The sequence below is a fragment of the Sorex araneus genome, chromosome 6, assembly GCF_027595985.1.
Source record: "Sorex araneus isolate mSorAra2 chromosome 6, mSorAra2.pri, whole genome shotgun sequence".
Lineage (NCBI taxonomy): Eukaryota > Metazoa > Chordata > Mammalia > Eulipotyphla > Soricidae > Sorex > Sorex araneus.
In genome coordinates this window covers 64947830-64966724 of record NC_073307.1, presented here as the reverse complement: position 1 = coordinate 64966724, position 18895 = coordinate 64947830, and the positions used below count along the sequence as shown (strand labels likewise).

Genomic DNA, 18895 nt, shown 5'->3' with positions numbered 1-18895 from the left:
CTACCTGCTGGACTACCACTTGGGCTTCCAGCTTTAATGGCCTAAAGCATTCACAGGTTGTTTTACAGCCCTATCTTCATACCCGTGAAACTTCAAGTTTCCCTGATGAATTAAAGGCCCACTAGTCTTTTGTCCCTTACTTTGGATTTGCTGCAAATTCTGCACGTCCTAATGAATGACATTTTCTCACTGGGCTGCAGTAGTAGCAGTCGACTTTGGACCCACTCCCAAGCACGCCTGTCTGAACTGCCTTCCTGTTTCGGGGGTGTGTATTTAATCTCACGAGTGCTTCTCTCCCAGGGCTATCACCGTACCCTAGTAACCTTCACCATCACTCAGCAGCGTGTCCTGCATTGCAGAGAACTTCACTGGAGTTGAACTCTTCTCCGGCAGCGTCTCAACTGAACCTCTGCACAGTATCCCAGGTGCTGCTGGCGGGGGGCAACTACTCTGTGCTGTACATCTACGGCATCCAGGCCAGAAAGAACTCTGCATATCCCAAGGTTGACCAAGTGATCCTAGGACAGCACTGGCTCGCTTTGGGGCAACCCCACCTCCCCTCCAATTGGGTTCCTGATGTTTTTCACCTTTTCTCCCTATCAGACACTATCACCTTCCAGAGTACAGAAGGAATCCTGCTACCCCCACCCCCTTTTCTTTCCTCACATCCACCAACGTTATTCGGACCTGGACTCAATGCGAAAGGTGCCAGACACCCTCCCCTTCCCTTCAGGAACAGCCACTCAGTGATTAAACATGTATTTATTTTAGTTCAGTTAAAACATACATTGTTTCATTGAAACGGTGTAGCACTTTGCCAACAAACCAGAATTGTTGGCCTCTAGTACAGTGAGGAAATTTACACTATGTACAGAAAGTTATCACACCCGGGTTCCAAAGCTTTCATTACACTAGATCATATTTGATTTCATTATGCTAGATTACATTTTGATAACTACTGCATTTTGAAAATTTAGGTCTTATTGAAAATTTAAGTTATCTCAATTTACACCAAGTTTTCATGAAAAAATATGTTTAGTATTTTTATTGCAAATACACCTGAAACAGTATTTTAAATTGTTAGTGTTTATAGAATGTCAATTTGTTGGTACTGAAATCTCTGTACAGGTACTTTGGAGAACAATTCTTATAGTTACATAATATGAATTTCATCAAAATGCAGTTAAGAAACTTACAGGAATATATACACTTGAACTCAAATCCCAAACCTATTATATACAACCTATTTACAAATACATATGGACAGACAATGTATGTACATAGATTATCATAAATATTTGAAAAATAGGTTAGCTTTAATGGATTAATGCTGTTCTATAAATAACATTACAGTTATAACTGAAACATCCATGGAAGACAGTAATGCAAAATGAGGTGACAAGACAGTGGTTTTAATACTGAAGACTGCTCATTAATGGGGATTTACTGTTTAGGAATCTCAAGGCAGACAAGATAGCCTCCAAGAGTATCATGCAATGGAATTTACCCTAGTCGGTTGATTCAGATCCTCAAACAGCAGAGAATAGCATAGGAGAAAATTTCCCACATCCACTGGCCGTGGAGAAAAACTCTTTGTTCATTCCTTTCTGGCTGTCATGGTGTTTTCGCTCATGAAAAGACCTTAACTGTAGAAAACCACACTTGGTACTATCTGGCAGGTCTTAGAAAAGCAATTCTTTCCAGGAATGCAAGTAGGAGTGCCAATTCTTGGTTTGAACTAGGTGAGGTTCTGGATCTGAAGGGAGTACCAAAAGCCCAACTAAACGAAAGCAGTGCTGTAGAATCCATCTTCTCACCGCCTTCCCGGATGGTCCCCAATTACTTTGTCTTTGCAGAAATAAAACAAAAAATGGACCATTGGTTTCACTCAACGTAGCACTACAAAACGTCTTCCAGTTCCACAAAGGTCTTTACTTACAGACACTGTCTGTAACATAGGTCACATGTCACATATGATACAAAAAATGTGTAACAAAAACTGTCTGCCCCATTTCTGGCCCTTGCTCAAAACTAAAATATTTCCAGAGAAAAATGAAGAGCCAGATGACCACTGATGATTCCATTATTTGCTTCCTTCAACCACTAACGGAATCACGTACATCAGACTTTAGACACTATGTCATAGGAGTGAAGTACCACATTATGTAATAATATATATTCACCATACACTGTAAAGTACAATAAATGTGCTCTTAAAGCCAAGTATTTCTTTACTTCTAACTGGGATTGAAACGAAGGGTGCACATGCAGCTGGACGGACTACTCACACTCAGGTGCACTGTTTCCCCCACTAACCACTGCTGGATGTAAACAAATGCTCTATGTTGTACAAGAATGAGATGACGATACAGTGCAATGAGTTCTGTTTTGTTTTAAAAAAAAAAAAAGCTTACTGCATGAGAAACCCAAGGGCCTTTATAAAAAAATTATACCAAAATATTGGTGTAACCTGTGGATAAAACCTCTAGTGTAGACAAAACATGAACACGACAAAGCCATACATTGTCAAGTAATTCAAACTTCCAGTAGCAGATGAGCATTTTAAAGTTGTACTCTGAATATTATTGTTTGGGCTTATATAGCCATAAAAAAAAATGCCCATTTCCACTGATAGAAGCAATGTCAAAAGGGCTGCCCCCCCCCGAAACACAAGAACAAAAAAGTCACCCCAGAGCTGTCACCACAACTCCAGAGACAAATGCAACTGAATAAACCCTGTTTTACCCAATTGCACTATTTGGTACCTCAAAACTAGATATTTTACTTTCCACAGAAACTCCTGGATTACTGTCCATTCTAATAGGTTGAAGTAATTAACCAAATTACGGGGACAGAAAAAAGATGAAGCAGTAACCTAACAATAATTTAACTCTCCTTTAAATAAAAAGTTTGGAGTGAAAATTAAAAAAAAAACAAAAACACAACTATATGCTCCTACTCATGGTACAATTACATCATTTCTCTAAAAATTACTTTGGGTAAAAAAAGTATTTGGCTTATGCCTACAAAAAGGCAAATCATTTCATAATACTAACATTTGCTTTTAAATACCATTGAAATTTTTTAATGGAATTTATTGACAATCATTTTTGGACAAAGTTCAAAAAAAGCAATTTCGTAAAAGTAAAATAGTGCTTCTGAGGTCTTTAAATATTTTTGGTACAAAAAATAATAAGAGTTTTCTCAATACTTTGCTGTAAATTAAGAATTGTTTCTCACATCGAATGGTTCCATTAGGCACATTCAAGTAAAATCATAAAATATCCAAGTTAAACAATGACACAGCCAAACATGTGGCTTGATAAAGAGTTCGTCCATTCTCTGGAATGGAATAAAATTGTCACTTCCGTTAACCCGAGAACTCGTGGTTTTGTAGTTAATATCCATTTCTATCATACAGAATAGTTTCTTAACATAAAAAACAAACAAAAGAGTTCACTTATTCTGCACTCAGAAGAACCAGCGAGGAATCTGCACTTCAAAAGGAAGTGAAACGAAAACATTAGGTGACTTTCATTAGCAGTTGAGTGTTGACTCAACACTGGCATCCAATGGACTGTTTTCTTGTGCTGCCAGTTAGTGGCCACCTCCAGACGCATTGTGTACCCAATCCAAAACAATCAAGGCCATACTTCCGGCCATCACCACCACGCCACTTAGCAGGAAGAAAACAGCCTGCAAGGAGCACAGGAGGAAACTGGTAAGTAAGCGATGCAACAAAGGGCTAAGTGATCCTTCCTATTTTAAATGGGCTTACAACTACTCAAACTGTCAATAACATTTTAAGGAGTTATAGATTACTCGACTAGAGATACTTAAACAGAGTTAAGTGATTAGCATAGAAAGTACCTATCAGAAAGGTCTAAAATACCGCTTTTTCATTCTTTTGTCTAAAATAAAAGGTATGCAATTCTCTTTGCCAAACAAAGAACATATTACAACTGGACTGGCGCCTTTTCTTTTCCTTCCATTTTTAAGGTGAAAATTTAAACAGTATCAAACCTTATGATGAAAGAGATCTAAGAAAGCTTACCAATAAAATCCTACCCTTTTCAATTATTGCCACTATGTATTTATTTCACATACGTGGTCCCGGGATTGAACACAGGGCCTACCCAAACATGTGCCCCAGCCCTGAGTCATATTCCCTGAACTATATAGAGTAAAACAAAACGACAGGCACTAGCCTCTAAGTTTACTTACTACACTCTGCTGTAAAATCTAAGTCCTAGGGCTTTGGAAACGGTCTCCTCCGATTAAGCACCATCTTTATCTTTTCTGTATGCCCACACACTGGGCGTCATCGTGCCCGTCATTGCAGGCAGTCTGACTACCTACTGATCAAACAAACACTACAGTTGAGACAACAGCTTTATATCAAGCATTATTTGTATACTTCTATCAACTCATTTCTACCTTTCACCTCTCTCCTTCCTCCTCTACTTTTCCATTCATCATTACTTACAAGAAACATAAAAAAAGTGATCAGTGATCACAAGTATCACCATAAAGACTAAAATTTAAATTCTTCGAAGAATAAGACTAAAATCAGTTGAGAAATTTCTGGTATTTGATTATTACTGTTTCGACAACCAGGAATCTTTAACTCACCCCAATCTTTTGTACAGATTTCATAGATTCTTTCTTGACTAACTTGATGTAGAAGGCAGAAGGAAGAATAAAAATCAACATAGCAGCTGCAGATGCACCTATTAAAGAATGTGTGTATTTTGTTGAGAATCCAAACTGCAGTTCATCTTAAAAAACCTTTAAAACCCCAAATAATCTTAACCAGCTTTGACATCTGAAAGAAACCTTACCAATAAAACCGAAGATATCTCTAATAGTTGGGACGAAGATGACAAGCATGTTGGTAAATGCCAAGATAGACACTGTAATGATACTGTGACGCCACCAACTGAAATCTTTCGCTGCACAGAACAAGTGGGTTATAGAACTCCGAATCTGCAACACAAATAAATTTAAAATTTCAGTTGTAATTAAAAAAATCCAATAGGAAATGTCTAAAACAAGTAGGTATCTGAATAAAGCATGCCCTCCTCTAACTCATTTTTTCAAATGTGCAAACAATAAAAAGATCAATGCATCGTCTCAATTATGATTCCAGATGCTCAAATAGATTTTGAACACCTCTAATGTATTCAAAGCCTCTTTGAAACTACCAACTTACTAATGCTGTAATAGGTAGTTCTTTTTTGCTCAAATCATGAAAACCCCATTTTAATTTCTATTTCTTAATTGCTAGGCTACACCAGCAGTGCACAGGGCCAGGCTACCCCTCAGCGGGCTTGGGAATTGCTTCTGGCAGCACTGGGGATTGAAACTGGTCGCCCTCCATACAAAGCACGCATTCAGCCTCTGAGTGTCTCTGGGACACGTATTCCTACTGAGCACAGAGTAGGTGTTTGTTCACTTACCGGGAAAATAACTACTGGTACCGTCAGAGTCACGGCCACTAGCACAGCCAAACGGACAATGAGGAGAAGAATATCAGTTCCCAGGATAGTGGAGTAGGTATGAAGCAATTCTGACTCAACATGATCTATGGGGGGGAAAAAAACCCCGCAAAATTTAGTGTGCCACTTTCTCTAGAGATTATGCATAAAATCTCAAATACACAAAATCTGCACCAAAGCTATTAGTCACTCACAAAACTATTCTAAGCTGAGGCTAATAAGATTAATTTGGCATTAGGGTCAAAGCAATTATTGTGTAACACTGAAGGAAAATTTTCCTAAGTAACAAGTAGAGATTTAGCCACATGACCACCCATTAAAAAACAACAGGAGTTCAACAACTAAATCTCCTGGTTTGGCTGACAACGGTGTGGGTAATGTATAATGTGAAGAGAATAGAAAAGAGGTACGATGAACTTAGGTGCAAACTCATTACTCTAAATTGCACAATATTATCCCACGACTATGGTGAATTTTTAAACACGCTCTCTAGACATTACTTATAAAATATGCTATTGGAAATCCTCTATCTCATCACAAAATATACCAAAGTAAGTGGATTTTTCTAATGTGGTGCAACTACAAATCTGAAAGTATTAACTTTCAGTATTTTTTTTTCTGATAAAGTAGTCATTATTACCATAGAACGTCAGATATCCGAAGAGAGCAGCAAGCAGATACATCAGAAACATAGCAAAAAATGAAATCTTGGACACATTCATCATTCTTCTACGGCTGCGGCTATGTAAATCCAAAGGAAAATACAAATGTTAACAACAATTAATTTTTCCATTTTCTCAATTTTTTTTTTTGCTTTTTGGGTCCCCACCGGCAATGCTCAGGGGTTGTTCCTGGCTCTGCACTCAGGAATCACTCCTGGTGGTGCTTGGAGGACCATATGGGATGCCGGGGATTGAACCCAGGTCGGCCGCATGTAAAGCAAACGCCCTACCCCTGCGCTATTGCTCCGGCCCCTATCAAATTTTTATCAAAGTGAGCAAAGCACTCACCCTTTCAGCTCTTCGTAAATGGGAAGAATAGCAGGATGACAAACAAATGAAAAGGTCAGAATTGGCACAGCATAGACAGTCTGCAAAAAAAAAAAAAAAAAAGTGAATATTTACTGATTATCAGTCACGCAACATGGATTTCATAATCTTAAACCCCAAACCTAGTCTATCCATGTGAGCCTCCATCCTTCTGATTCACGGTCATCAACATTCCAATGTTTGTAACAAATGTGTGATTTATTATCATTATTTTTCCCTCAACTTAAAGGTATAACCCAATCCTTTCTTCTTACTCTCAATAATTAGCTAACTACATTTTCTAAGGAGTTATTTTTCCTTCTCTTCCTCTGCCTTCCCCTAACATTTGCAATAAATAGTCCCTCTTCTCAAAAATCTTTCTTTCTAGAAAATAATTTTACCTGAGAGTTGAAAATAAAGTAACGTGGTTTGCAAGATTCATGGCTAGTCACATTAAATGCTGGATCAAGTGCAAAAGATGTTGGCTGTGTTACGGTGCTGTTTATCGTTTCATTAATTATCAAAGCAACTTCCATAGGACAAGGAATCTGAAATTTCTTGCAGATCACCTAGAAACAGAAAAAATTTTGCATGTGTTAAACTGAATGTGAGTAGGATTAAAATGTGTATCTGAACTTTGAAGAAAAATTACACCTACCACAATCAGAAAGAACATCATACACAATAAGGAAAGGCCACTGGTATATCCCAAATATCCTATTTAAAAAAAAAAAAAAACAAGAAATGAATTAAACAGGGTAAAGAGAGTTTAAGGCAAACATACATTCTCTAATGATTCTCTGGAAGAGCTGAGTGTAAATATATAAATTTCTAGTTTTCAGCAACTAACTGGTAAGAAACTCAGTTCATTTGGTTTGCTCACCTAAATTTCTCAGCAGTGACAAAGGAAGAATGAGCACCAGCGATACCAGAAGAACCAAATAGTCTCCATTCAGATACCACAATCTGAATTAAAAAAACAAGGGAAGGAAACAAGGTCAAAAACATCCCAAATACCTTCAGAACAATACAGAAATGTGTTCCTGTAGAACTCAATTTCATGGAAATACTATGAAAGTACAAAAAAAGACAGGTCCAGAAAAGTATCTCTTGCTTAAAAGGCCTCCACAGCAATAAACTTCAGTGTACTGGGATGAATACTATGCAGAAATGGGGTATGGAACAGTGTAACTTTTGTCCCACTGTTTGCACTGGGAAGACTGCCAGATTATTCATAACATAAAACACTTGTTAAAGGCTTGAAGCTAGCGCCGGGAATAACGCAGCATTGTTAAGCCAGCAATCTTATCTTTAAGCATGTTTAGAAAAGTTGAACACCAACTTTGTCATAGTTTTAGCTTGCAATTTTAATGCTAGAAACAAGAAAAATTTAAAACAAGTGTCTTATAGTTTGTTAATAGTTATTAAACATATAAGGGAAAATCTTCATACTAACTAACACACAGGTGGAAAGAAAACCTCTAAATCCAAGCCTCCAACCCAGGCAAATATATTCCAGGGTTTCAAGAGTACGTTCTAACATTCTGATCTGTAACTCAAAAAAGTCAAACACCTTGTGAATTGAAAAAATAAAAAAAAAAGTATTCAGTTTATGTCCTTAGTTCCAGCAGTGTGGCACTTCTTCCTTTTTTGGGTAAACAACTTTCCCTTCTGTCAGACATCCTCTTTAAAAACCATTACTTTCAAGAACTATGAATTCTTTTCCATTCATTTAAAAACCCCACATAAAAGCAATAAACTAGGCTTGATTAAATTTCTAAAGCTACAGTAATAATTAGACCTGTCTATTTTGAAATAATCAGCCACAAGTAAACTAGAGAGTAAAGTACTCCTGCCTGTTTACTAAATATAAAACAAGTTTTTCCAGTGGCAGGAATCAATCAGCTAGGAACTGTAGTTTCTATGACAGAGCATGGCCATGTATTTTCCAGTATCCTGCATTTTTAAATGCTAAAGGTTTGAGAATTTAAAATCCACAATCAAAGAGGAATTGGTTTTAGTCCCAAGTGACATTCTAGAGTGCTACTCAGTTCTCATTGAATATAGAGAAAAGCTAAGTTCTAGAAAACTTTTTTTCACACACAGGGCAGAAATTAGTTGTCCAGAGTTACAGCTATCAACCTCTGGCCTCCCACCCTCAAACACTAAGTGGCAGACTTCTTAATTTCAACAGGAATATTTATGAAAGATAATTTTCTGGCAAAAATTTTGTATCCAACTTTACTATGATTTTCTTATGAGTAACCTTACTTATCACCTACCCAGTTTTATCTTCGTTCATTAATGCCTGGATCACCAAAGGTAACTCATATTTCACTATGAAGAGGTAGCTTGACATAGCTGGAGGAAAACAAAATTATACCATTACAAGTGCAAAATGCGCCACGTGATACCCAAAGTACTGTGTCAACACAGCTACAGAAAGTGCCAAGACATTCAAAGTGTCTTTCAAAACATCCTCACCTCCAATATTTTGCATCGTAATTGATCCAGAGGCAGCAAGCTTCCCAACCATTCCAAATGCCTTATGCCCCAATTGCTCATATAATAAAGACCCTGTGATTTAAAGAACAAAGAAGCATGAAGCAAGTATAAATGAAAAAAAAATTATGCTATGAAATTTAGAAATAAAAAATCTTTGCTCTACCTCCTTCATTGGCAGTCTTCAACAGGAGATGAACAGAATACAGGGAAAATATTGACACAAATGTCAAGAGAATTCTGATGAGAAGAAAAAGCAGTTATTAGCATTAAGACAATTCTCTTTAGCTGCTAAATAAACATTACATATGGAACACGTTCTCTTACTTCTTGTAGTATTGATAGAATGATCCCAAGTATTAGTGCTCACTATCCTAAACTGGAATTATCAACAACCACTCTGAACTGCCATGAAACTCATGTCTCAGATGCTTCCATAGCTCTGGTTAGAACAGCGGCTCGGAGAATGGGGCCAGTAGGTATACCACTGCCTTACTTCCCAGTGGCAGAGTTATGAAAGATCTATTTTGATTCTGGCTTCAAATTGGTAAGCTACAGATTTGCCACGTCTCCATTTAATCTGAAAAACACCCTCCAGCAAACCCAGCCTGCAAGGTCTTTGGGCAGTTCACCTGGCACCGGCAGTGGGTTTGAGGACGTGACATACACACGATATGACTATAAAATCTACTATTAAAAGCTTTACAAGCAACTGGCATAAGACAGAGAAGTGCTGCTGATAAACTATTTCGTCTCGTGGTGTGGAATACAGGTCCAGCGTTGTGACCAAGTTTGAGCCTGTGCTAGACTAGACAAGCCATCTACCTGTCTCCTCTCTCGAGTCTCCTACTTGGGTTAAACATGGGGGCGGCTGGAGAGCACACACACTAAAGGGTTCCCGATCATTCTGTTTTCCTTCAGGGCACAGGCTTTCTCTCACTCATTTCAATTTCCTTCCACTTCAGATAAATCAAAACAAACTTCTTTGTGTGTGTGGGGGGGGGGGGGGGGAAGAAGACAAAATGAAACCATGGGTTGTCATTCAAATGGATAGAGCTGAAATCTGATCCTTCTTTCCTTACACAGAAAAGATGAGGCACGAATGCGAATGCAATTTGTTATCTTTGAGATCACTTCCAACTGCTAGAATCATTCTACTTAAGATGGGTAATTAGAGTTGTCTGACCAGCCAGGTAATGGAAGCCATAAGCTTTTGGTCCATTTTCCTCTATACCTCTAAATATGAAATTCCTAAGAATTAAAAAGCTCACTGTAGCACTGATCATTAAATTCATGTATTAAAAAATGTTTCAAAAGGTCACGGGTAAAAATTAAGTGCAAGAATAGGGTGACATTATGAATTCTGCTTTCATAAATAAAACAATCATGCATTTTATCTCATGTAAATTCTAAACTAAAACTATAACCACACTGGTAGTACTTAAAAACTGCCTTTAATTTTATACGTGACTAGGTAAGAGTTCTAATACTTTTAACAATGAAGTCATTCAAATTTCCCACTAAAATCTTTGAAATTCAAGGGTCCTTTTTATGTAAATTCTAAAGAGGTGTCCAAATCCCTCTCCCTAGTAGCCCAGATCTCAGCTTCCAAGACACAAAGGCTCAGCTTTTTTCACAGAGCAGAACTCTGGGAAGTTTTTCGTGAACATTCTTTTCTGCTGGAAAAAATAAACTGGATAGAAGGGAATCAGCTAACCAAAATACATCTGCCCTAAAGGGACAATTCCATACTACACTTTATATGGTTTCTTCATCTGCTCAATAAAGGACACAAACACCCTGCAGTTGAGACCCTACGTATCTAGCTATGCTTAAACTCAATGGTATGATACAAACATCACTGAAAATTTAAACTCAAAATGTACAGATTTTTGTTTTGGGCTTTTTTCCTGAAAATGTTCACTGCTTCTGCTATGGCATATGGCAACCATACAAACCTGGAATATTTCTCAAAGAGCCACACACATACCCACACACACACACACACACAAAAACACCAATGGGTTGCTTCTCAGTGTCCAGAAAATTATGACTCATTTTTCTTAAAGCAAACACGCTCCAGGTTAGGCAAACGCCATCACACCCTGAGTTTTTTAAAAGAAGCTGCAACAGCAGACTGCTCACTCATTTCCCAAACTAATTTGGATACTCTAGCACATATTTTTCTGCATCAATTTTGCCAGAACAAAATTTCTAACCACTCTAGATTTGTCTATTGTTCCTTTTCGATTACTTCACTGCTTGCGCCTTAGAGCCCGGCCACTTTCCACGTCACCCTACTTTCCCGGAGTGGCCTTCGTGACATGCCGTCATGCAGGGCTAGGACGGACTCTGGGTCTTAGCTCTAGCAATCGCTCTCGGAGGGACTCCTCCACCGTGTCTACTTCTGAAGCCCCGATACAGTCGCACCGTCAAAGGAACTGCCCTCGGCAGGCTCGCTACTTACACATACTTACACAAAAAGAGCAATTCCAGTATTAGCCATGGCATAAGAAAGCCCAAGGATTCCACTGCCCACAATCGCATTGCTCAGATTAAATACTGACATTCCAAAGGAAGTAGTACCTGGATGCTACACGGGGAAACGATAACCAAACATATGACAAGAATTAAATGGGGAACACCAGTGCGGCAATCAGTTGCAATCGACACGCACGCTCGCTCTGGCCACGAGCACTCGGACACGCGCGGCGGGCACTTACGAAGTCCGTCTCGTACTTCTTCTTCCCCAGATTGGATTCAAGTAAAAAGTTTTGGTTCTCGGGATCTGCGTCTGCGTAATGGCTGCCAAAGAGGGGCGGGGGGCGCTTTGAGTGGGCTTGGCCCGGCCGCGAGCACCGGGCACCGAGCACCCAGCACCCGAACGCGGAGCCGCGGCCGGCCCCGGGCTCGGGTCGCGATGCGTGTCCTGGGATGCAGCGCGGCCGCCCGGGGCCCGCCCCCCCGGGCCCCCCAGACCCCCGCCCCCCGCGCGCCCACCTCTTGAGCGCCGCGGGCTTGCTGGGGTAGGCGTAGTTGAAGTCGCTGTTGGAGCTGTAGCTGCTGCTGTCCTCATCCGGGGAGATGTTGAACCGCCCCATCTCGGCCTTCTTCATGGCGGCGGGGGTCGAGCCGGCGCGGCCGGGCCGGGGGCGCCTTTGTCCGCGCCTGTGAAGGTGAGAGGCGGCGTCAGGCCGGCGCCCACGTGACGCGCGCGCCCCGCCCGCCGCCCAGTGGAAAAGTACCGGCGCGCGCGCGGCGCGGGGGCGCGCCCGGCCCGGAAAAGTACCGGCAGCTGCGCCGAGAACAAAGCGCGCCGCCCGCGGGCCCGAGCGCGGGGCGGGGGGCGCCCGGGGCTGCCGCCGCCGCGCCCCCCGCCGGCCCGGCCCGGCCGGCCCCGCCCGGCGAGCCACCCGCGCGCCCGCGCCCGCCCGCCCGCACCCGGGCCGCCGCGCCCCGCCCGGACGGAAACTGATGCAACATCGGTCGCCGATTGTCCCAGCGCCGGCCCTCCCCGCCCGCCCCCCGCCCGGCAGGACGTGCCGCAGCGCGGCCCCCTCCCCAGGGAGGGCTGCGGCCTGGCCCCGCGCCCCCCGCCCCGGCCCCGGCCCCCGCCCCGGCCCCTCCCCCACCCGCCGGGCCGCGCTACCTCGGCGGTCGCGCTCCTGGGACGCAGGGGGCTCGCGGCGGCCGTTCGAGCGCGGCCGGCGGGGGTCGCGGGGGCCCGCGGAAGGAGGCGCAGCGGCGGGAGTTCCCACAGGAGGGCTGCGGGCGGCGGCGTCCGAGGCCGAGGCGCGTGCGGGACCGCGTGGTCGGCGGGAGGAGGTGGCGGCGGGCGGCGGCGTGCGGCTCTGAGCCCGGCGCCCGCGAGCGGCGGGTTATAGCGGCGGCCCGCGGCGCGTCAGGGGGCGGGGCCGCGCGCCGGCCTTTGTGTACCAACAGCACCTGGGCCCCGCCCCGCCGCAGGCCCGGCCCCGCCCCCCAGCAGGCCCCGCCCCTGAAGGCCCCGCCCCGCCGCCGAGCCCCACTTTCTCCGCTCGCGTGCGCCGCGCCGGGGAGACCCCGCGCCCGGGCCTGTGCCCTGCACGTGCGCTGTCGCGGAGGCGCCCAGCTTGCGGGCTGCCCTCTGCCCCAGGCCTTCTGGGGCCGCGCCCCTCCCCCTTCTGCCAACTCGGGCCACACCGCGCCTGCTCTTTCCTTGCCGTCCACCCGCTCGCAGTGCGCACCGCGCGCCCGACCGGGCAGCCCCGCCGGGCGACACCCCCTCTGGGCGGGGGCCCTCGACGGGGAGTGAGCACCCGGGTCCCGAGGGTCCGCGTCACCCCCCCCCCCCGCACTTCACTCCCCCGCCGCGCCTGGGGCTCGGCGCGCTGCCCGGGAGCCCGCCCGGAGACCCCGGCCCCTTCCAGAGGGATGTGCCGGTGCCCAGCCAGGCGGCTAGGGGGCCCCTTCGCCGCGGGAAGCCCCGCGCCGCCCGAGCGGCTGCAGACAAAGGCCCGGGCGGAGGCACCGGCGCGCCCGACCCCGGCCCCTGCCCCTTCCCGCGGGGCGAGAGCCTGGTGGGCGCACGCGTTCCTCCAGCGCTTTCCCGGGGAAGTCGGGGCGGCTGTCTTTCCGCGGCGCGAGGCGTCAGCGCCCGCCGCCCGCGCTCCTGTCCACCGCGGGGTGCGGGGTCCCCACGTCCCTGCCGCTCGCCCCGGCTCCCCGAGCATCCCTCTAGTCTCAGTGCTCGCTGTCCGCCGCTTGCTGGGTCAGCACGCTCCCCCTCGCCTTTCCGCCCTCCCTCCCTTCCAAACCCCTCTTCCAGCACTTACTGTTTTCCAAACCACGAGGTGCAAGAAAACTAGGCTAGCTTTTTCTCTGTCTCGCAGCATAGGTTGTCTTTTATTTTTTCCCAGCATTTTTCACTTCATTTGCACTCCTTTATTAAACGGAAGTTTTCCTTATTTCCAATAATTACTCCCGTGTTTATAAGAATAGATTTTTTTCTGAAAAATGACTACCTATAGAAAGGCTATATTTAAATTACAAATACTAGACAACAAATCTTACTATGTAGTAGAAGGATTTGGGGGTTCTCAAGATTGGTGATTAGAAAACCTATGCTGTGTCCTACACAAAATTGTTCAAATTTCTTTCTAGGCTTTTCTCCTCTGAGAGATGGTTTGGCACTTTACACACAATACAGGTTGAAAGACAAAAGCAATACCTGTGGATCTTTATTCCATATAAGTTCCTTTATAGCGCCAATCAGGAGAGGACTCTTCCAGGTGGGTTAGCATTCTGGAACGAACTTTTGGATCATGTTAGTCCTCTGTGAAATTAGATGTGCTTCAAAAGCCCTCAGGTTAGGTAGTTTAGGTGGCGAGTAATAGTCATGCATTTGGGCTTTTCATTTTACAATACATAACTTAGGAGAAACTGTACAAATGAATGTTTGTTGATTGAGAGGGCTTTGTTTTTGTTCTAACCTCTGCATGATAAGAACGTGAAAGGTAAATGATGGAGAGAGAGGTACTAAAAAGTCTTTTTCTGTTGTCAATTGATTCATGTTTTCAAGAGCTAATCTGTTAATCAAGTGGCTTCCAAGTGAGGCTTGCTATGCTTGTTTGTTTTTGCTCTTACATTCTGGGCTAGACACAGGCTTAGTGATCAGTGCCTTATTTTTGCTTGATTTCTAGGCTGATGTTTGAGAAAAAATGCATTTTCAGAATGCAGAATGAGACCTAGGTGGGCTGGAGCAATAGTACAGCGGGGAGGGTGTTTGCCTTATACAAGGCTGACCCGGGTTCAATCCCCAGCATCCCATATGGTCCCCTGAGCACAGCCAGGAATAATTCCTGAGTGCAGAACCAGGAGGTAACCCCTGAGAATCATCGGGTGTGACCCAAAAAGAAAAAAAAAGAGACCCAGGGAGTTTATAGTGATAAAAATTAGAGGACTACTAACAGCTCCTTCCCTCCTTCCCTCCTTGCCTTCTAATGCAATAGAACAAAAAGGAATTTAAGATATTCATATGTTAGAGATTTCTAAGTACTGACTAGCATATCTGTACAAACTAATTTTGACTATACATAAACACTTTATTACTCAGCCGTAGATAACTAATATACTTTCTTTAATTTGCTAAAATGTTCAGAGTTCTTCATGGTGCAAACTATTTCCCATTTTTATGGTCCCCACTGCTTGGAATGTTCTTCAAGCTGCCTCATTCTTGCCATTATTATATGCCTAAATTCTTTCTTCCTTTTGAGGCCCAGTTTAAATATCACATCTTTAATTAATTATATCACACTGTTAATTAGTTTTTGCTCCCATTTGAACCTGATTTTTTTATACTTTGAACTTCACGGGTATTATTTTTTTAATATGTGGTTCCTCTTGGGCTGGAGCGATAGCATAGCGGGTAGGGCGTTTGCCTTGCACTCGACCAAACCTGGTTCGATTCCCAGCATCCCATATGGTCCCCTGAGCACCGCCAGGGGTAATTCCTGAGTGCAGAGCCAGGATTAACCCCTGTGCATTGCCAGGTGTGACCAAAAAGAAAAAAAAAAAAAAGTGGTTCCTCTTATTTTGCTGTGTGCTTGACTTTTTAATTTAATTTTGATTTTATTTTATCTTCTGGATTTGGGGACCCATTACTGGCAATGCTTAGGGCTTACTCCTGGCTTTGTGCTCAGAAATCACTTCTGGTGGTGCTTGGATTCCATATGTAGTGCCAGGATTTGGACCAATGTGGATTGGATACTAGGCAAACCTCTAAGCCCCTGTTCTGTCTCTCTGGCATTTTATGTTCTTGATTTTATATTAGTATCCCTACAGTGATCCTTACAGGGTAGAATTTGGCTAATCATACTCAGCTTAGTCACTTGTAAAAAATAAAGGTACTTAGGGGGGTATGAACCAATTAAATATTATTTTTCTTGATAGCATTTAACACTACTTGAAATTCAGTTACATGCATTTATTTATATGCATGGTCGTTGTTTATCTCCTTCACTAAAATGTAGTTCCACAAGAGGAGTTTCAGCTTATTTGATAACTCTTGTCTGCAGCCTAGAACAGTGCCCCATGCACAAAAATTTTTTGTTAAATTAATAAACACAAAGGTAAACAGTTTTGAGTTTCCCTAAGACCAAGAGACAGCATATTATCTGGTGAGTCTAAAGGCATTCTCTCATCCTTTACTGATCAAAGAAGAATTCTTGATTTTCCTACAAAATTATTTCTCTTTTAATACTTACAACTTGGAAGAATAACACCCATTTATGAGTGCACTCAGTCCCCAGGAATAGAGTTCTTATGAGTCTTCCACTTCTTTTTGTTTTTCAATTTCCAGTCCACTAGGAACACTTAATACTTTGCTTCCAAATAAATATATTCCAAACTTTAGAATTTTGCCACTTCTCACTGCTGCTTTCCTGCTATGGTCCTAGCCAAAACGATCATCATTTCTCTTCTGTCATTGCAAGAACCAACCCTAACTCATCCCTGGGCCTCCGTTATTGGTGCTTATAGCTCATCCTCCACTCAGCAATCAGAACAAATCTGAACTCATAGTAAGATAAGGCTATAATATGAGAATTTATCTCTTGTTTGAAACGATAAATTATTTCCCTTCTTTTTTTGTTTTTGAATCCTGGGGCCACCCCTAGGGGTGCTCAGGGTGACTCCCGATCCAGACTCTGCACTCAGAAATAACTCCTGACTAGGTCAAGAGATCATATGGGATGCTGGGTTTGGGACTGGGGTCAGCCAAGTGCAAGGAAAATACCCCACCTGCTGTACTCTCTCTCTGGCACCCATATTTTCCTTTTAAAAGCCTTTCGTGACTCCTAAAGTTAGGCTAACGCCGGGTTCCTCACTCACCTGACTCTGACCTTGCCTCCTTCTTGCTACCCTCCTCCCTTTTCTTCCCCCACTCTAGTAGTAGCCAGGCTGACATTTTTTTCTGTTCGTAATTCATTTTAAGTCACTGTTCTCCAACCTTTTTATATCAGCAGACCTGCAACTGTCCCGCATAATGGTCTGACATTTTTAACCGAGGCATTTTTTTTTTCTACGGTGGTTTTCAAGTTTTCTACTCCTGTGAACTGGCCATGGCCCATGAACAGGTAGTTGACACCTACCACTCTAACTTTTTGTCTTCTCAAGCCCCAATGTTGGTTCCTGCTTCCATTTAGAAATCTACTTGCCCATAATGATTGCTTTCTTATCATTTTGGTCTCAGTTAAACTGTCACTTCCTCAAAACCAAAACAAAATAAAAATCAACCTTCTGTATTGTACAGATAGTTTAATGTACAAGAGCACAGGTCTTGCACGCAGGTGCACTTGGTTTGATCCTCCACATTCTGTGGCCCCTGAGCACTACTAGAAGCAAACTCTGAGCACTGAGTTGGGAGTAGCTCATGACCACCACTGGGTGTACCTAAAAAAACAAACAACAAAGCCAAAACAAGAAACTTCCTTGACTATCTCAGTATAAGTTGCCCCTTGCATGCAATTTCCATTTCCCTATTGTCTTATTTTATTTTTATTGAAATTTTTCATGACTTGAAAACAAATTATTTACTTATGACCCCTCCCTCTTGGAGCCTTTTTTCCCCACATTCTTTTACTCAAATTTAATTTCTGTAGGAAAAGTCATTTGTCTTACTTATCATTGAATCTTTTTGTTGCTGTTGTTGGGTCACACCTGGCGATGCACAGGGGTTACTCCTGGCTCATGCACTCAGGAATTACTCCTGGCAGTGCTCAGGGGACCATATGGGATGCTGAGAATTGAACTGGGGTTGGCCGCGTGCAAAGCAAATGCCCTACCGACTGTCCTATTGCTCTGGCCCCTCATCATTGAATCTTGAATCTAGAGCAGGTCCAGATGTACAGAAGGAGTTCAGTAGAGTATTAATTGAATTTGAACACTTAACTTAATTCCCCAATGCCCAAAGTTAATAAACTTTGAATAAACATCTGTTGCAATGGCTTGGAAAAGAACAGGTTTTTCTTGAATCCAGTCTTCTGTAAACCACAACCATGAGAATTGATTCTAAGACTTGCTTCCTAATGGCATCATTTCACCTTAATATGAGCCTTGCTATCTACATAGCCTGACATTCTTGTCCAGACACTGTTACTCAAAGCTCAAGAATGAGAGACCACTTTTGTATATGTGTGGTGCCAGGAATTGGACCCAGATGCTGAACACATGTAAGGTAGGTTGTTGAACATGGAGCCATATTTCTGGCCCCTCAAAGTTCAAATATGGACATTGCTTTTGTAAAGAAATAGTGAAATTACTATCTCCCTCAATCTATTTTCCCTTTATTTGAGTGAATTAACCATTAATATTAATTTTTCTCTGGTTCCTTATAAATTACATTTTTCCTTTTCATCATTTTGTATATTCTTAGGAACATGTTTAGTTGGTGCTTAATAAACAAAAGACTGTAGTTTCTCTTTGTAAAACTGCTCACAAGAACAACTGTGATCACTAGCATTGACTTGGGACCACTCTGGTGATTTTTGACATACTTTTCTGCGGTTAAAGATAATATACTAGGCAGCAATTCTGTTGTAACCAATCATTCTAAAAAATTCTTTAAATCAGAAATTCATGAGTAGCTCAGTCATTTTTGAGGCTTGGAATTTCTCTTCTGTTTTTCATTTAGGTTTTAGTTTTCTGAGGTTCATGCCAGCTATGCTCAGGGCTCACTCCTGCAGTCTTAGGGGACCATGTGAGGTGCAGGCACCTAACTCCAGTTGGCAGGTACCCTACTCACTGTACTATCTTTGCTATGTGCAGTCTTATTAAAAGGTTGCCGTCAATTGCCACTGAGGTCGGAGCTATCTGGTGACCTGGCTGGAG

At 43.0% G+C, this 18895-nt stretch overlaps 1 protein-coding gene across 2 annotated transcripts; it reads right to left on the bottom strand.

Annotated features, from left to right (window-relative positions):
- Nucleotides 1-746: 746 nt before the first annotated feature.
- SLC38A2 (solute carrier family 38 member 2) lies at nucleotides 747-12958 on the bottom strand. Of its 2 annotated transcripts, XM_055142025.1 has the most exons (16): nucleotides 12678-12958; nucleotides 12029-12196; nucleotides 11752-11833; nucleotides 11506-11621; nucleotides 9195-9268; nucleotides 9011-9103; nucleotides 8809-8887; nucleotides 7410-7492; nucleotides 7185-7243; nucleotides 6928-7095; nucleotides 6509-6588; nucleotides 6139-6239; nucleotides 5460-5584; nucleotides 4842-4986; nucleotides 4633-4730; nucleotides 747-3696 (listed from the first exon to the last, which is right to left on the bottom strand). In XM_055142025.1, exons 2-16 carry the CDS (start codon nucleotides 12142-12144, stop codon nucleotides 3598-3600), a joined length of 1518 nt encoding a protein of 505 aa, XP_054998000.1. In that variant the 5' UTR covers nucleotides 12145-12196; nucleotides 12678-12958; the 3' UTR covers nucleotides 747-3597. The 2 variants fall into 2 exon arrangements, with proteins under 2 accessions (XP_054998000.1, XP_054998001.1); XM_055142026.1 differs by lacking the exon at nucleotides 11506-11621 and having other exon boundaries at nucleotides 12678-12957.
- Between the last annotated feature and the right edge of the window lie 5937 nt (nucleotides 12959-18895).